Here is a 12,978-nt window from a genome sequence, read left to right as displayed (position 1 = left end):
CATCCTCTTTTTCTTCGCAAAGGACCCTGGAAATCAGTTCACATTGACGACCTTAGAAAATCCAAGGAGTTTGTATCAGACGTCCAGTCCTTGAGAAAGCTACCCATCAGCCAACTTTTTGAGAAAATTGAAGAGCTGTCCGAGGGTACATTTTACTTGAATTATAAATGATAAATATCCCAAATTACTTAAATACAATTTATTTTATGGGCAGCCCCAGTGGGAAGAGAACCCATGACCCTTTCATTGCAAGTGCCATGCTTTACCAACTGTTATTATGCACAGTAGCACAAATGCCATAGTTGGGAATTGACTGTAAATAATCCTAGATAATTTGTTTTCTTTCTTGTTCCAGCAATGCAAACAGATGACACATACATCGAGGCACATGGGCTAGAGCACTCTGTAAGTATTGTATACTACATATTGTATACAAGTTTGTATTGCAGTTCTTAATTATAATATGCATGTGCTTCTGGTTTCTGTAAACCTAACAAGGTCAGGGTGTCTTATTCATGTGAGCATGTTGTTGTTTTTAGGCTGAGTTTGATGCCACAGATCTGATGCGAAGCTGTGTGCAGAGTGCAGTGAGCATGCTCAGAGATCAGGAGGACAGTGGAGCTCTCAGCACCAGGAGGGTCGAGATCCTGCTGACACTTCTGGACGATAGCGAGGACCTGAAAGGTTACTGACCCACAATATTTCCAGTGTTTTACCGTAATTTCAGTGATAACGAGGACATGAAAGGTTAATAACCCACAATATTTCCAGTGTGATACCGTAATTTCAGTGATAACGAGGACATGAAAGGTTAATAACCCACAATATTTCCAGTGTGATACCGTAATTTCAGTGATAACGAGGACATGAAAAGTTAATAACCAACAATATTTCCTGTTTTTTACCGTAATTTCAGTGATAACGAGGACATGAAAGTTACGGAACCACAATATTCCCAGTGTTTTAGCGTAATTTCAGTGATAACGAGGACATGAAAGGTTACGGAACCACAATATTTCCAGTGTGTTACTGTAGTTGCAGTGGTTAAAGACAAGACCTAGAACCTTCTCACTTGAAAAAAAAAGATACTTGAAAAAAAAAGATACTACAGTTCACTAAAATATTACAGTACTTGCTGTAGAATTCTGTAATAAACTAGAACAGTACACTACACACTGTAGTATCCCTCGATCGTGTAGTGCTTACTATAGAATGTTGTATTATGTGTAAGGGATAAACGCCAACGTTCTGTACATTACCTTGGAAATAATGGACGAGGCAGCGGCAATGGAGCGGCACAAGGCAGCGGCACAAGGCAGCGGCACAAGGCAGAGGCACAAGGCAGCGGCACTCTTGGCACAAGGCAGCGGCACAAGGCAGCGGCACAAGGCAGAGCCGAGTTCTCTTGCGGAGTTCGTTTTTCCAATGTAATGCACAGAAGGGAAGCGTTTATCCCGCTAATACCACAGTTGCCAAAGAAAATAATATTAAAGCACACATTTAACGGTAGAACAAAAAAAAGTTGATATTTAAATGTTTATAAAAACAAATTCGTACTTTCTCATCTTTTGGTTGCTTAGCGACGCGACCAAGTCGTTTGTTCGATTAGTTTGATATTGATGGTTCTATGTGTGTTTCTTCTATATTTTCACTGGCAACGTTCTTATCCTTTTTTTGCTAACTAGCCAAATAGCTAGGGCTAACACAGTTACGAACTCTGCAGCCAGAATAACAGCGAAGTAGCTGCGTTTGCGTTTGTTTAAGCTGTTTTCTGTTGACATTCATTTGGATACATCCATAACGATCTGATGATGCCTGATTTTGCCTGGCATAGCTAAAAATGTTTGCCTTCTTGTCTGGACACTTGACACTGTTCTTTATAAGGAGATTGCATTACATATCAAACACTAGGCTAGAACCTAGCTAAATCATTTGTTCAACCTGTAAATAAAAAATATATAAATTGCTGAAAACAGCTGGTCAAACTACAGGATTTGACAGCATAGCACCACTAAACTAGAAACATGGGAGGATTTGACAGCATAGCACCACTAAACTAGAAACGTGGGAGGATTTGACAGCATAGCACCACTAAACTAAACTAGAAACATGAGAGGATTTGACAGCATAGCACCACTAAACTAAACTAGAAACATGAGAGGATTTGACAGCATAGCACCACTAAACTAAACTAGAAACATGAGAGGATTTGACAGCATAGCACCACTAAACTAAAACTAGAAACATGACCACTAAACTAGAAACATGAGAGGATTTGACAGCATAGCACCACTAAACTAAACTAGAAACATGAGAGGATTCATCAGCATAGCACCACTAAACTAGAAACATGAAACATAGCGCCACTAAACTAGAAACATGGAGGATTCATCAGCATAGCACCACTAAACTAGAAACATATGGGAGGATTCATCAGCATAGCACCACTAAACTAGAAACATATGGGAGGATTTGACAGCATAGCACCACTAAACTAGAAACATATGGGAGGATTTGACAGCATAGCACCACTAAACTAGAAACATGGGAGGATTTGACAGCATAGTGCCACTAAACTAGAAACATGAGAGGATTTGACAGCATAGCACCACTAAACTAGAAACATGAGAGGATTTGACAGCATAGCACCACTAAACTAGAAACATGAGAGGATTCATCAGCATAGCACCACTAAACTAGAAACATATGGGAGGATTCATCAGCATAGCACCACTAAACTAGAAACATATGGGAGGATTCATCAGCATAGCACCACTAAACTAGAAACATATGGGAGGATTTGACAGCATAGCACCACTAAACTAGAAACATATGGGAGGATTTGACAGCATAGCACCACTAAACTAGAAACATGGGAGGATTTGACAGCATAGTGCCACTTGCGTCATGACTGCAACAGTAGGGACGAGATAAATAAATGTTCATCACTCATCATGTTTGGTCATCAGATGCTCCAAAAAAAGTAGCTAACTAGGTGAGTTTTTCCTTGTTGGACCTGTGTTTACAATGTATCCTATTTTGGTTTGTGTGGTGGTTAGTTTAGCTTTCTGTAACTTTGTAGCAAGTACGGTCTGCATGTGTAGGTGTCCGGATGTATATTTTACCGTTACTACTATTTTACTGTATATATAACTGTCCGTTATCTGGTTTTAATGCCCATTCTAGAATGCCCTTCTAGCCAATCAGAAACAAGTATTCAACAATGCTGTAGTATAATGTAGAATAACTGTACTGCACACTGTAGTATCCCTCGATCATGTGTAGTACTAACTATCAAATGTTGTAGTATACTGTAGAAAACTATAGTTAATACTACAGTATTTTCCACACAAACACTGTAGTAAAATAGTACAGTCATGTCTGCAAAAACACAACACTTTAAAAAAAATCTATAGTAAATACTACTGTATTTCATTTGCATATTACCCTGCCCATTCCCCTCCCCATATCCCAATTTGTGCCACCCATAAGTTGGAAACCTGCATGCCAAGTATAGACCATATATGGTGTTCCTTACAGGTTATACAAAAGAGCAGAAACTCTGAACTATCCGTTCAGACCCCAGTCCTACTTACCTACAGGTTATGGAAAATGTAGTCTTTTAGTATTTCTCCAGTAGGTTTCCTCAAGGAGAAAGCCTGCACCTCTATGTCAATAGATAGTAAAACAAAAACACTATTGTAAATACTACCGTAATATTTGCAAAAAACACTACAGAATATTAGTCTGCAAAAGCACTACAGTAAATACTACAGTATACTACAATCCACAAAAATGCTACATTCATTACTATAGTATTTACTACAGTTTTTCTTTTACTACAGTAATGTATACTATAGTTAGCTGAAAATACTGCGGTATACTACAGTCAAATCTGTAAAAACACTACAGTGAATACTATAGTATTTATACCATATAGTACTATACTATAGTATTTATACCACTATAGTACTTTTCATTATAAATGGGCCCAAAATCTAAATATAGAACGTCTGAGAGGAACAATTATCTCAGATCGTAACAGCAAACAAATACTGTAACTAAAGGTAACTGGCTTTACCATGAATGTTTATGCTTGATCTCTGTATTGTGCCCTAAAGCTATGTTCCTGACAACCCTGAGAAGCCGCCTTCACTCTCTACTGGAGAACCGTGAGCGAAATATCCCTTCCCCCAAGTTCTGGGTGTTAACGGAGGCATCCAACATCGATGCTCTTCAGGAGGGGGGAACCTTCACGTATGTTAATCAATGATACTGCACTACTCTGCAAATGAAAAGTCGATAATTTCATTCATTTTCAAATGGTTATTTTGTCTTGTCATTGTTCAGAAGTATAGTCAGTTCATACTGTATTTGTTCCACAGACAAACTCTATGGAAGAGAATCCAAGCAGTGGTCACACCCCTCTTGGCACAGTTGGTCTCAGTCATCGACCGGGACCGTAATCTTGACCTCCTGGTGGACAGCAACAGTGGGGAGGAAGTCCGGAACCTGTGGCTGAAGATATTCGGCAGTAACGAGATGCTTGATATTCCTAATGTTGATCTCAAGTGAGTGATTTATGTGTGATGATACACAGACCGGATTAAGAAACCGACTGGACTGCCTGGAGTCCTTGTATGACAGTGTAAAGTTTTATGTAGCCTGTGTTGTGTCTCAGTGGAACAGGTAGATCAGGTCACTGCTCACAAACTCCCCATTTCCCACAGTTCTGAGTCTAAGACCATCCTGGTGCAGAGCCATGTCACAGCTGAGAGGACCATGTGCTGCACAATGCCCTTTAGCTGGAGGATCAGAGATATCCTGGACGAACTATTGATTCAAACTCAGCAGACCAGAGGTAAATAATTGAATGCCTTAATTCAGACTTAAAAAAAAAAAAAATACATTTGAACGATACATTTAGATAACAATTGTATAGCTTATGCAAATGTAATACATTATTCTTAAAGGTGTATTTCTTATCTCTCATGTGCACTACTTACACTATTTGGTTGTATAAACTCAATCTTTTACAAATGTTTTTTTCTTGGGAGGACGTGTCGAGGTGTTCTTTGAGAAAATCCCCCTTGGTCAGTATCTGGCTACATTGGGTGAGAAACTGCAGAGGGAATTTTTCCAAAGGTACCTGCAGGACTTCATTGCCATGACGATGAAAGTGGCTTCGGAGGCGGAGTTAAAGGTATGCCTTTGCAACATCATCATGTTTTCAATACATACAAATAGTAAAACAATAGGTTCCATTTATAGAAAGGTCCTTTCTATTTACTGTCAAATATGATAATAATATGGCTACCCATCAATTAGGTGATCCTAATGAATATATGTATTTTCCCAGCATCTGTGTGAAGCCCTAAGCTGCTGTGTGAATGAGCTCCAGAGGCGACGAAAAGCTCCAAGTGAAGAGATTCCCTCCCTGCCCCTGATCCACACTGCCTACAAAATGTACCGTACCCGTCTGCACAACCTCACCAGGATGATGTCGTTGCAACCACAGGTGGTTCCTCACCTGCAGAGAATCCCACTAATGAAGGATAGCCCAGAGATGGTAAGAATCACACTAGTGAAGGACAGCCCAGAGATGGTAAGAATCAAACTAGTGAAGGACAGCCCAGAGATGGTAAGAATCACGCTAGTGAAGTACAGACCAGAGTAAGAATCACGCTAGTGAAGTACAGACCAGAGTAAGAATCACACTAGTGAAGAACAGCCCAGAGATAGTAAGAATCACACTAATGAAGGACAGCCCAGAGATAGTAAGAATCACGCTAGTGAAGGACAGCCCAGAGTAAGAATCAAACTAGTGAAAGACAGCCCAGAGATGGTAAGAATCAAACTAGTGAAGGACAGCCCAGAGATGGTAAGAATCAAACTAGTGAAGGACAGCCCCAGAGATGGTAAGAATCACACTAGTGAAGGACAGCCCAGAGATGGTAAGAATCACACTAGTGAAGGACAGCCCAGAGATGGTTAGAATCAAACTAGTGAAGGACAGCCCCAGAGATGGTAAGAATCACACTAGTGAAGGACAGCCCAGAGATGGTAAGAATCACACTAGTGAAGAACAGCCCAGAGATGGTAAGAATCACACTAGTGAAGGACAGCCCAGAGATGGTAAGAATCACACTAGTGAAGGACAGCCCAGAGATGGTAAGAATCAAACTAGTGAAGGACAGCCCAGAGATGCTAAGTGCATATATTTTCCACACACTGCCACATTTAGTTTTGAGAAATCAGGTTTTTTATGTGCCAAATGTTTGTATAGAGTATATATGAATGTATGATAGTAGTTGAACACACAGTATATAGTAGTAGGTTATCTACAGTATGTACTGTCAAAAAAGGGAGTACCCCCGTGACGGAGGCCTTGCAGCCGAAACGCATCAGATTTTTAAAACCTTGTTTCTATTGAACATGCCATACAAATTAAGCCATTTTCATTAATTATATGAAGAGCACCGTGGTCCTCCTTTCTTTTTGATGAACAATTCACCCCTTTTACCAAAGAGCACCTTCTGTACCAAAATGTACTCTACCTTAGTAGAGCTTCCCTTCTTCCTCTTCCTACTAGTACAGTATATACTGTACTGCCAACATACTGATAGAAATGTCATAGTAAACATGTCAGTAACTATACCACTCCTCTGCCAGGTTTTTAATATTTTTTGTACCTTTATTTAAAGTCAGTTAAGAACAAATTCTTATTTTCAATGATGTCTTAGGAACAGTGTAACTGCCTGTTCAGGAGCAGAACAACCCTTGTCAGCTTGGGGATTTGAGCTTGTAACCTTCCGGTTGCTAGTCCACCGCTCTAACCACTAGGCTACCCTGCCCCCACAGGTTCTGGATGTCTATGCAGCAGTTGCCTGTGTTGAGCTCCTGGAACCCCCTGCATTGGACTCTGATGCCCAGTGCCAGGACTGGCTGAAGCAGGTGAAAAGACTGAAGGGGTCTATGGAGCTGGTCTGCTCCCAGAGAAGCCTGAAGCAGTATGGAGAGAGGAGCCGGGAACTGTTTGACTACATCTGGTGAGGGAAATGTCTCTTTGAAAGACTACAGAGGGCCATTTGACTTTCTTTATTCCATTTTTTTTTTTAAGAAAGTCAATATGCGAAAGAGGTGAAGACCTTCACTGTATAAAGTTCTGAATTCAAGGTGCTAGTCCATCCACACATGTTGGAATGAAGTAGTAAAGCAAGCATATCCATGATATTCAAAAAGCAATAACAAAAAATATACAGTATCAGTCAAAAATTTGGACACCTACTCATTGAAGGGTTTTTCTTTTCTTTTTACTATTTTCTACATTGTAGAATAGTAGTGAAGACATCAAAACTATGAAATAACACATATGGAATAATTTAGTAACCAAATGAGTGTTAAACAAATCAAAATATATTTTAGATTCTTCAAAGTAGCCACCCTTTGCCTTGATGACAGCTTTGTACACTCTTGGCATTCCCTCAACCAGCTTCACCTGGAATGCTTTTCCAACAATCTTGAAGGAGTTCCCATATATGCTGAGCACTTGTTGGCTGCTTTTCCTTCACTCTGCGGTCCAACTCATCCCAAACCATCTCAATTGGGTTGAGGTCGGGTGATTGTGGAGGCCAAGTCATTTGATAAAGTACTCCATCACTCTCCTTCTTGGTCAAATAACCCTTACACAGCCTGGAGGTGTGTTGGTTCATTGTCATGTTGAAAAACAAATGATAGTCCCACTAAGCACAAACCAGATGGGATGGCATATTGCTGCAGAATGCTGTGGTAGCCATGCTGGTTAAGTGTGCCTTGAATTCTAAATAAATCACTGACAGTGTTACCAGAAATGCACCCCCACACCTTCACACCTCCTCCTCCATGCTTCACAGTGGGAACCATACACCCGGAGATCATCTGTTCACCTACTCTGCGTCAAACAAAGACAAGGACAGATTTCCACCTGTCTAATGAACATTGCTCATGTTTCTTGGTCCAAGCAAGTCTCTTCATCTTGTTGGTGTCTTCCTGTAGTGGTTTCTTTGCAGAAAGTCAACCATAAAGGCCTGATTCACGCTGTATCCTCTGAACAGTTGATGTTGAGATGTGTCTCTTGAACTCTGTGAAGCATTTATTTGGGCTGCAATCTGAAGTGTGGTTAACTATAATGAACGTATCCTCTGTAACGAGGTAACTCTGGGTCTTCCTTTCCTGTGGCGGTCCTCATGAGAGCCAGTTTCATCATAGCGCTTGATGGTTTTTGCGACTGCACTTGAAGAAACCTTAATGTCTTAAAGTAATGCTGGACTCTCGCTTCTCTTTGCTTATTTGAGCTGTTCTTGCCATAATATGGACTTGGTCTTTTACCAAATAGGGCTAACTTCTGTATACCCCCCTACCTTGTCACAACACAACTGGTTGGCTCAAACACATTAAGAAAGAAAGAAATTACACAAATTAACTTTTAACAAGGCACACATGTTAAATGAAATACATTCCAGGTGACTACCTCATTAAGTTGGTTGAGGGAATGCCAAGAGTGTGCAAAGCTGTCATCAAGGCAAAGGGTGGCTACTTTGAAGAATCTCAAATATAAAATATATTTTGAATTAACACTTTTTTTTGGTTACTACATGATTCCATATGTGTTGTTTCATAGTTTTGATGTCTGTGTTTTTGTTTGTGTTTTTTGATATCTGTGTTTTTGTGTTTTGATACAATGTAGAAAATAGTCAAACAAATATATATGTATGTATGTGTGTGTGTGTGTGTGTGTGTGTGTGTGTGTGAGTGTGTGTGTGTGTGTGTGTGTGTGTGTGTGTGTGTGAGTGTGTGAGTGAGTGAGTAATTGTTTGTCTGAATTAACTTTCTCCCAGATATGGCTAATTCTTCCAGAATAAGTAAAGATTTGTCCTTGTTTGTTTTGTGTTTCTAGTAATCATTGGAACCGTATCTGCATCGTCTTTCTGTTTGTGGAACACATGCTGCTAGGCTTTGAGTCTGAGGAGAGGGCGCTCAAGTCTCTGGTCCTTGATCACACTCATACCTTAGGCAAAGTGAGTTCACATAATATATTTTTTGTTATTTAAGTCAACATGCCACCGTTTTACATTTGGTGCTTTGTTTATACTTATATATTTATTTCCATCCCATATTTCAGGTTTAGCACCCATCACTTAAACTATGTCTATGTGAACCTGAGCTCTTGAACTATGTTAACGTATTGCAATTTTCTCATTACATTGAACGTTGTGCTTAAAGGATAAATTCAGTATTTTACAAGTGAATGTTTAAACTGTTCCTAACTCTGGAACTTCAGCTAACTTTTGACACCACTAGCTAAAAACCAATGGGAGTCATGGGCGACAACTGTGTAATTTACATTTTAAAAAAATTTAAAAAACTGAAATCAACTCAATTGGTTGGATGTCATTTTAACTAATATGTGACTGCTAATTATCTCGTGTGGCAGATTCTGGCAAAAAACTCAGACGTAAAGTCGGAGGAACCATTTGCGGCCATCATTACAATACTGAAGACTTGCAAGCAAAAAGCAAGTGATCTGATTTGCAAGTAAGTCTATTTGATATAATTTATTTAGTGTAAAAAGCTATTCAAATTATATGTCTACATTATTCGCTGTGGCTGATAAGCTGTATACAGAATTTGATGTTTAATGACGCCAGCTATTTTTTTTCCTTAGGTTTGGTTTCCAGTGCCGTGTGTGCATGGGGGAACCACAAGACCCGGTGGATCTGCCCTGTCACCACATCTTCTGTCTGACCTGTGTCAGAGGATGTCTCAACACAGGCCAAATGTACTGCCCCATGTGCAAACACGAACTCCCAGATGACTTCCAGGTCAAAGTGTCTGAGGACATAAGGTGGGTGTGTTTTACCCTTAAAAAGAAAAAACTGGATAGCCAATGATAAAGGACATGTCTTTCCCTGTAACCGTCTTATCTGTCTATTATGGTTTTGCAGAGCTTGCATCACCCTAAACGCCCAGTTCAGGCAGAGTTGCAATGCGTTTTTCATAGACCTGGTCACTACTGTGTGCTTCAAGGACAACATCCCCCCATCAAAAGGTGTCATCCTGCACCTGTTGTCCTTCCTCATGGTCGAGACAGAACCCATCCCACTCATCAGAGGTACCCTCAACACACACATGCAATAACACACAAACACACTAGTCAAAAATATAGAGTTTAGATTCCGTTTGTTCCTGTATTCTTTTTGACATTTTAAGCATTTAAACAGACCGGAGGGAAGATTGTGGCTCAGTAAAATGTTTTTAATCTTTGTTCTGATTTGTATTATATTTGTTCCAGCACAAAGTCAGATACACACCAAAGATTTCTCACCATTTGATGAGTCTATGGACAAGAATCCTGTGGTGCGATCAGTGATACTCAAGCTTCTGCTCAAGTACACGTGAGTGAACCAGAAAATAAAGTGTTGTTTAAACACTATATATTTCCACAAAAGTATGTGGACACCCATTCAAATGAGTGTATTTGGCTATTTCAGCCACACCCGTTGCTGACAGGTATATAAAATCGAGCACACAGCAATGCGATCTCCATAGACAAACATTGACAGTAGAATGGCCTTACTGAAGAGCTCAGTGACTTTCAACGTGGCACCGTAATAGGATACCACCTTTCCAACAAGTGAGTTCGTAAAATGTTTGCCTTGCTGGAGCTGCCCCGGTCAACTGTAAGTGCTATCATTGTGTAGTGGAAACGTCTAGGAGCAACAACGGCTCAGCTGCGAAGTGGTACGCCACAAAAGCTAACAGAACGGGACCGTTGAGTGCTGAAGCGCGTACCATGTAAAAATCATTTGTCCTTGTTTGCAACACTCCACTACCGAGTTCCAAACTGCCTCTGGAAGCAACGTCAGCACAAGGACTGTTTGTCGGGAGCTTCATGAAATGGGTTTCCATGGCCGAGCATTCCGCACACAAGCCTAAGATCACCATGCACAATGCCAAGCGTCGGCTGGAGTGGTGTAAAACTTGGACTCTGGAGCAGTGGAAACGTGTTCTCTGGAGTGATGAATCATGCTTCATCATCTGGCAGTCTGACCGACGAATCTGGGTTTGGCGGATGCCAAGAGAACGCTACCTGCCCCAATGTTTAGTGCCAACTGTAAAGTTTGGTGGAAGCGGAATAATGGTCTGGGGCTGTTTTTCATGGTTCGGGCTTGGCTCCTTAGTTCCAGTGAAGGGAAATCGTAACGCTATAGCATACAATGACATTATAGACGATTCTGTGCTTCCAACTTTGTGGCAACAGTTTAGGGAAGGCCCTTTCCTGTTTCAGCATGACAATGCCTCTGTGCACAAAACGATGTCCATACAGAAATTATTTGTCTATCGGTGTGGAAGAACTTGACTGGCCTGCACAGAGCCCTGACCTCAACCCCATCGAACACCTTTGGGATGAATTTGAATGCCGACTGCGAGCCAAGCCTCATCGCCCAACATCAGTACCCAATCTCACTAATGCTCTTCTGGCTGAATGGAAGTCCCCGCAGCAATGTTCTGACATTTTGTGGAAATCCTTCCCAGAAGAGTGGAGGCTGTTATAGCAGCAAAGGGGGGACCAACTCCATATTAATGCCCATGATTTTGGAATGAGATGTTTGACGAGCAGGTGTCCACATACTTTTCATCATGTAGTGTATCACTGCAATGCTGCTGTAACCAGCAACGCAATTCAGTTTGTTTCAGATGTTATCAAACGTTTGACTGAAAATTAACATTTTTTTTTGTTGTTTTGTGTTTTTAGCTTTGATGAAGTCAAAGAATATCTGCAGCAGTATTTGACATTGATAGAAGAGAGCAACATTCTAGAGGCTGAGGATAAAAATGAACTTTATGCGCTCTACATCAACTGCCTTGAGGTAGGATCTGACAGGATTTCACCCTAAATCAATGGAGTGCTATCACTATTCTATTTGTAAAAGAGGTCTTCTAACCTCAACGGAACTTTCTGGATAAATAAAGGTTAAATAAATAGAATAGATGTTTAAAACGGTTTTTCTGCAGGACTCCATGTTCGACAGAAAGCCACATGAATGCCAGAAGCCTGCAGACCAGCAGGCCTACCTGCAGAAAGAGGCTGAGTTCTTGAGTCACTTCCTGGACTCTGTCACTGCGTCGGCTGAGACTGTCACAATAGAGTACCTGCAACAGATCGCGAGGGTCCGTCTATGCCTGGACACGGCTGCACACTTGCTCCATAGCACACAGTCTGGTAAAAACACTCAGTCAATATGGCGTCACAAATTCTGATCCTTGTTGCTTTACAAATTGTGCTTGTTGGTGTGAATTAATTATAGTTAAAAAAAAAAATATTAGACGGAATGTTTTATAAGGAATACTTGCAATCACTTTGACTGACTGATCCAAGATCTGTCCTCGGTTCCTCACATTGTGTGCAGGGGAATGTGAAAATCGTCAGGATGCGGTCGAGGAGTTCCTGTGTGCTGTTAGGAGCCTGTGTAAGGAGAGTAAGAATGACTGGTACAGGGTTTACCTGATCCGCAACATTAGCAGCCAGCAGGGTGTAGAGTATGTCCAGAGAATGCTGAGGGATACAGAGACGTACAGGTGGCTTTTTCCTGAAGAGGTGCAGCAACAGGTACATCACAGTGTTTCATGAAACGTTCATACAACCCCATAAAACCCCCCATTGATCCTGTTTTCTGTCCTCTAGTGTTTACAAACATGTTTCTAAAGTGGGACCTGAGTGGGTTAGATACAACGATGTGTATTTCCTAGCTAGTACTGTGAAGGACGATGTTATAGATATCAGGGTCTCTTCCATCGTCTTGCATGCAGAATGAAGATGTTGGCCAGATGGACCAGTATCTCGTCTATGGAGACGACTACCAGGTTATCCGCGAGGCTGTTGCCAAAGCAGTACTAGAGGACAGTGTGCAGGAGATTGAGGATACCTGTCAGGTATTA

The 12,978-nt window shown here is 40.9% G+C and overlaps 1 protein-coding gene across 1 annotated transcript in view; it reads left to right on the top strand.

Annotated features, from left to right (window-relative positions):
• The window catches only part of LOC112246802 (E3 ubiquitin-protein ligase rnf213-alpha-like), a 60,459-nt gene that overhangs the window by 33,427 nt on the left and 14,054 nt on the right, over window positions 1–12,978 (top strand). Inside the window, exons 32-49 of the mRNA XM_042308171.1 lie at window positions 23–145; window positions 356–405; window positions 540–684; window positions 4,122–4,257; window positions 4,386–4,571; window positions 4,731–4,861; window positions 5,058–5,203; window positions 5,360–5,569; window positions 6,862–7,049; window positions 8,936–9,056; window positions 9,473–9,573; window positions 9,704–9,883; window positions 9,984–10,150; window positions 10,331–10,433; window positions 11,795–11,909; window positions 12,055–12,262; window positions 12,450–12,649; window positions 12,850–12,972. Coding sequence (XP_042164105.1) covers window positions 23–145; window positions 356–405; window positions 540–684; window positions 4,122–4,257; window positions 4,386–4,571; window positions 4,731–4,861; window positions 5,058–5,203; window positions 5,360–5,569; window positions 6,862–7,049; window positions 8,936–9,056; window positions 9,473–9,573; window positions 9,704–9,883; window positions 9,984–10,150; window positions 10,331–10,433; window positions 11,795–11,909; window positions 12,055–12,262; window positions 12,450–12,649; window positions 12,850–12,972 — 2,633 coding nt within the window. The remainder of the gene's footprint in view (window positions 1–22; window positions 146–355; window positions 406–539; window positions 685–4,121; window positions 4,258–4,385; window positions 4,572–4,730; window positions 4,862–5,057; window positions 5,204–5,359; window positions 5,570–6,861; window positions 7,050–8,935; window positions 9,057–9,472; window positions 9,574–9,703; window positions 9,884–9,983; window positions 10,151–10,330; window positions 10,434–11,794; window positions 11,910–12,054; window positions 12,263–12,449; window positions 12,650–12,849; window positions 12,973–12,978) is intronic.

Source organism: Oncorhynchus tshawytscha, linkage group LG28, assembly GCF_018296145.1.
Source record: "Oncorhynchus tshawytscha isolate Ot180627B linkage group LG28, Otsh_v2.0, whole genome shotgun sequence".
NCBI classification, from domain to species: Eukaryota; Metazoa; Chordata; class Actinopteri; order Salmoniformes; family Salmonidae; genus Oncorhynchus; species Oncorhynchus tshawytscha.
Note: the sequence above shows the minus strand (reverse complement) of the source record. Positions and strands in the feature narration are given on the sequence as shown.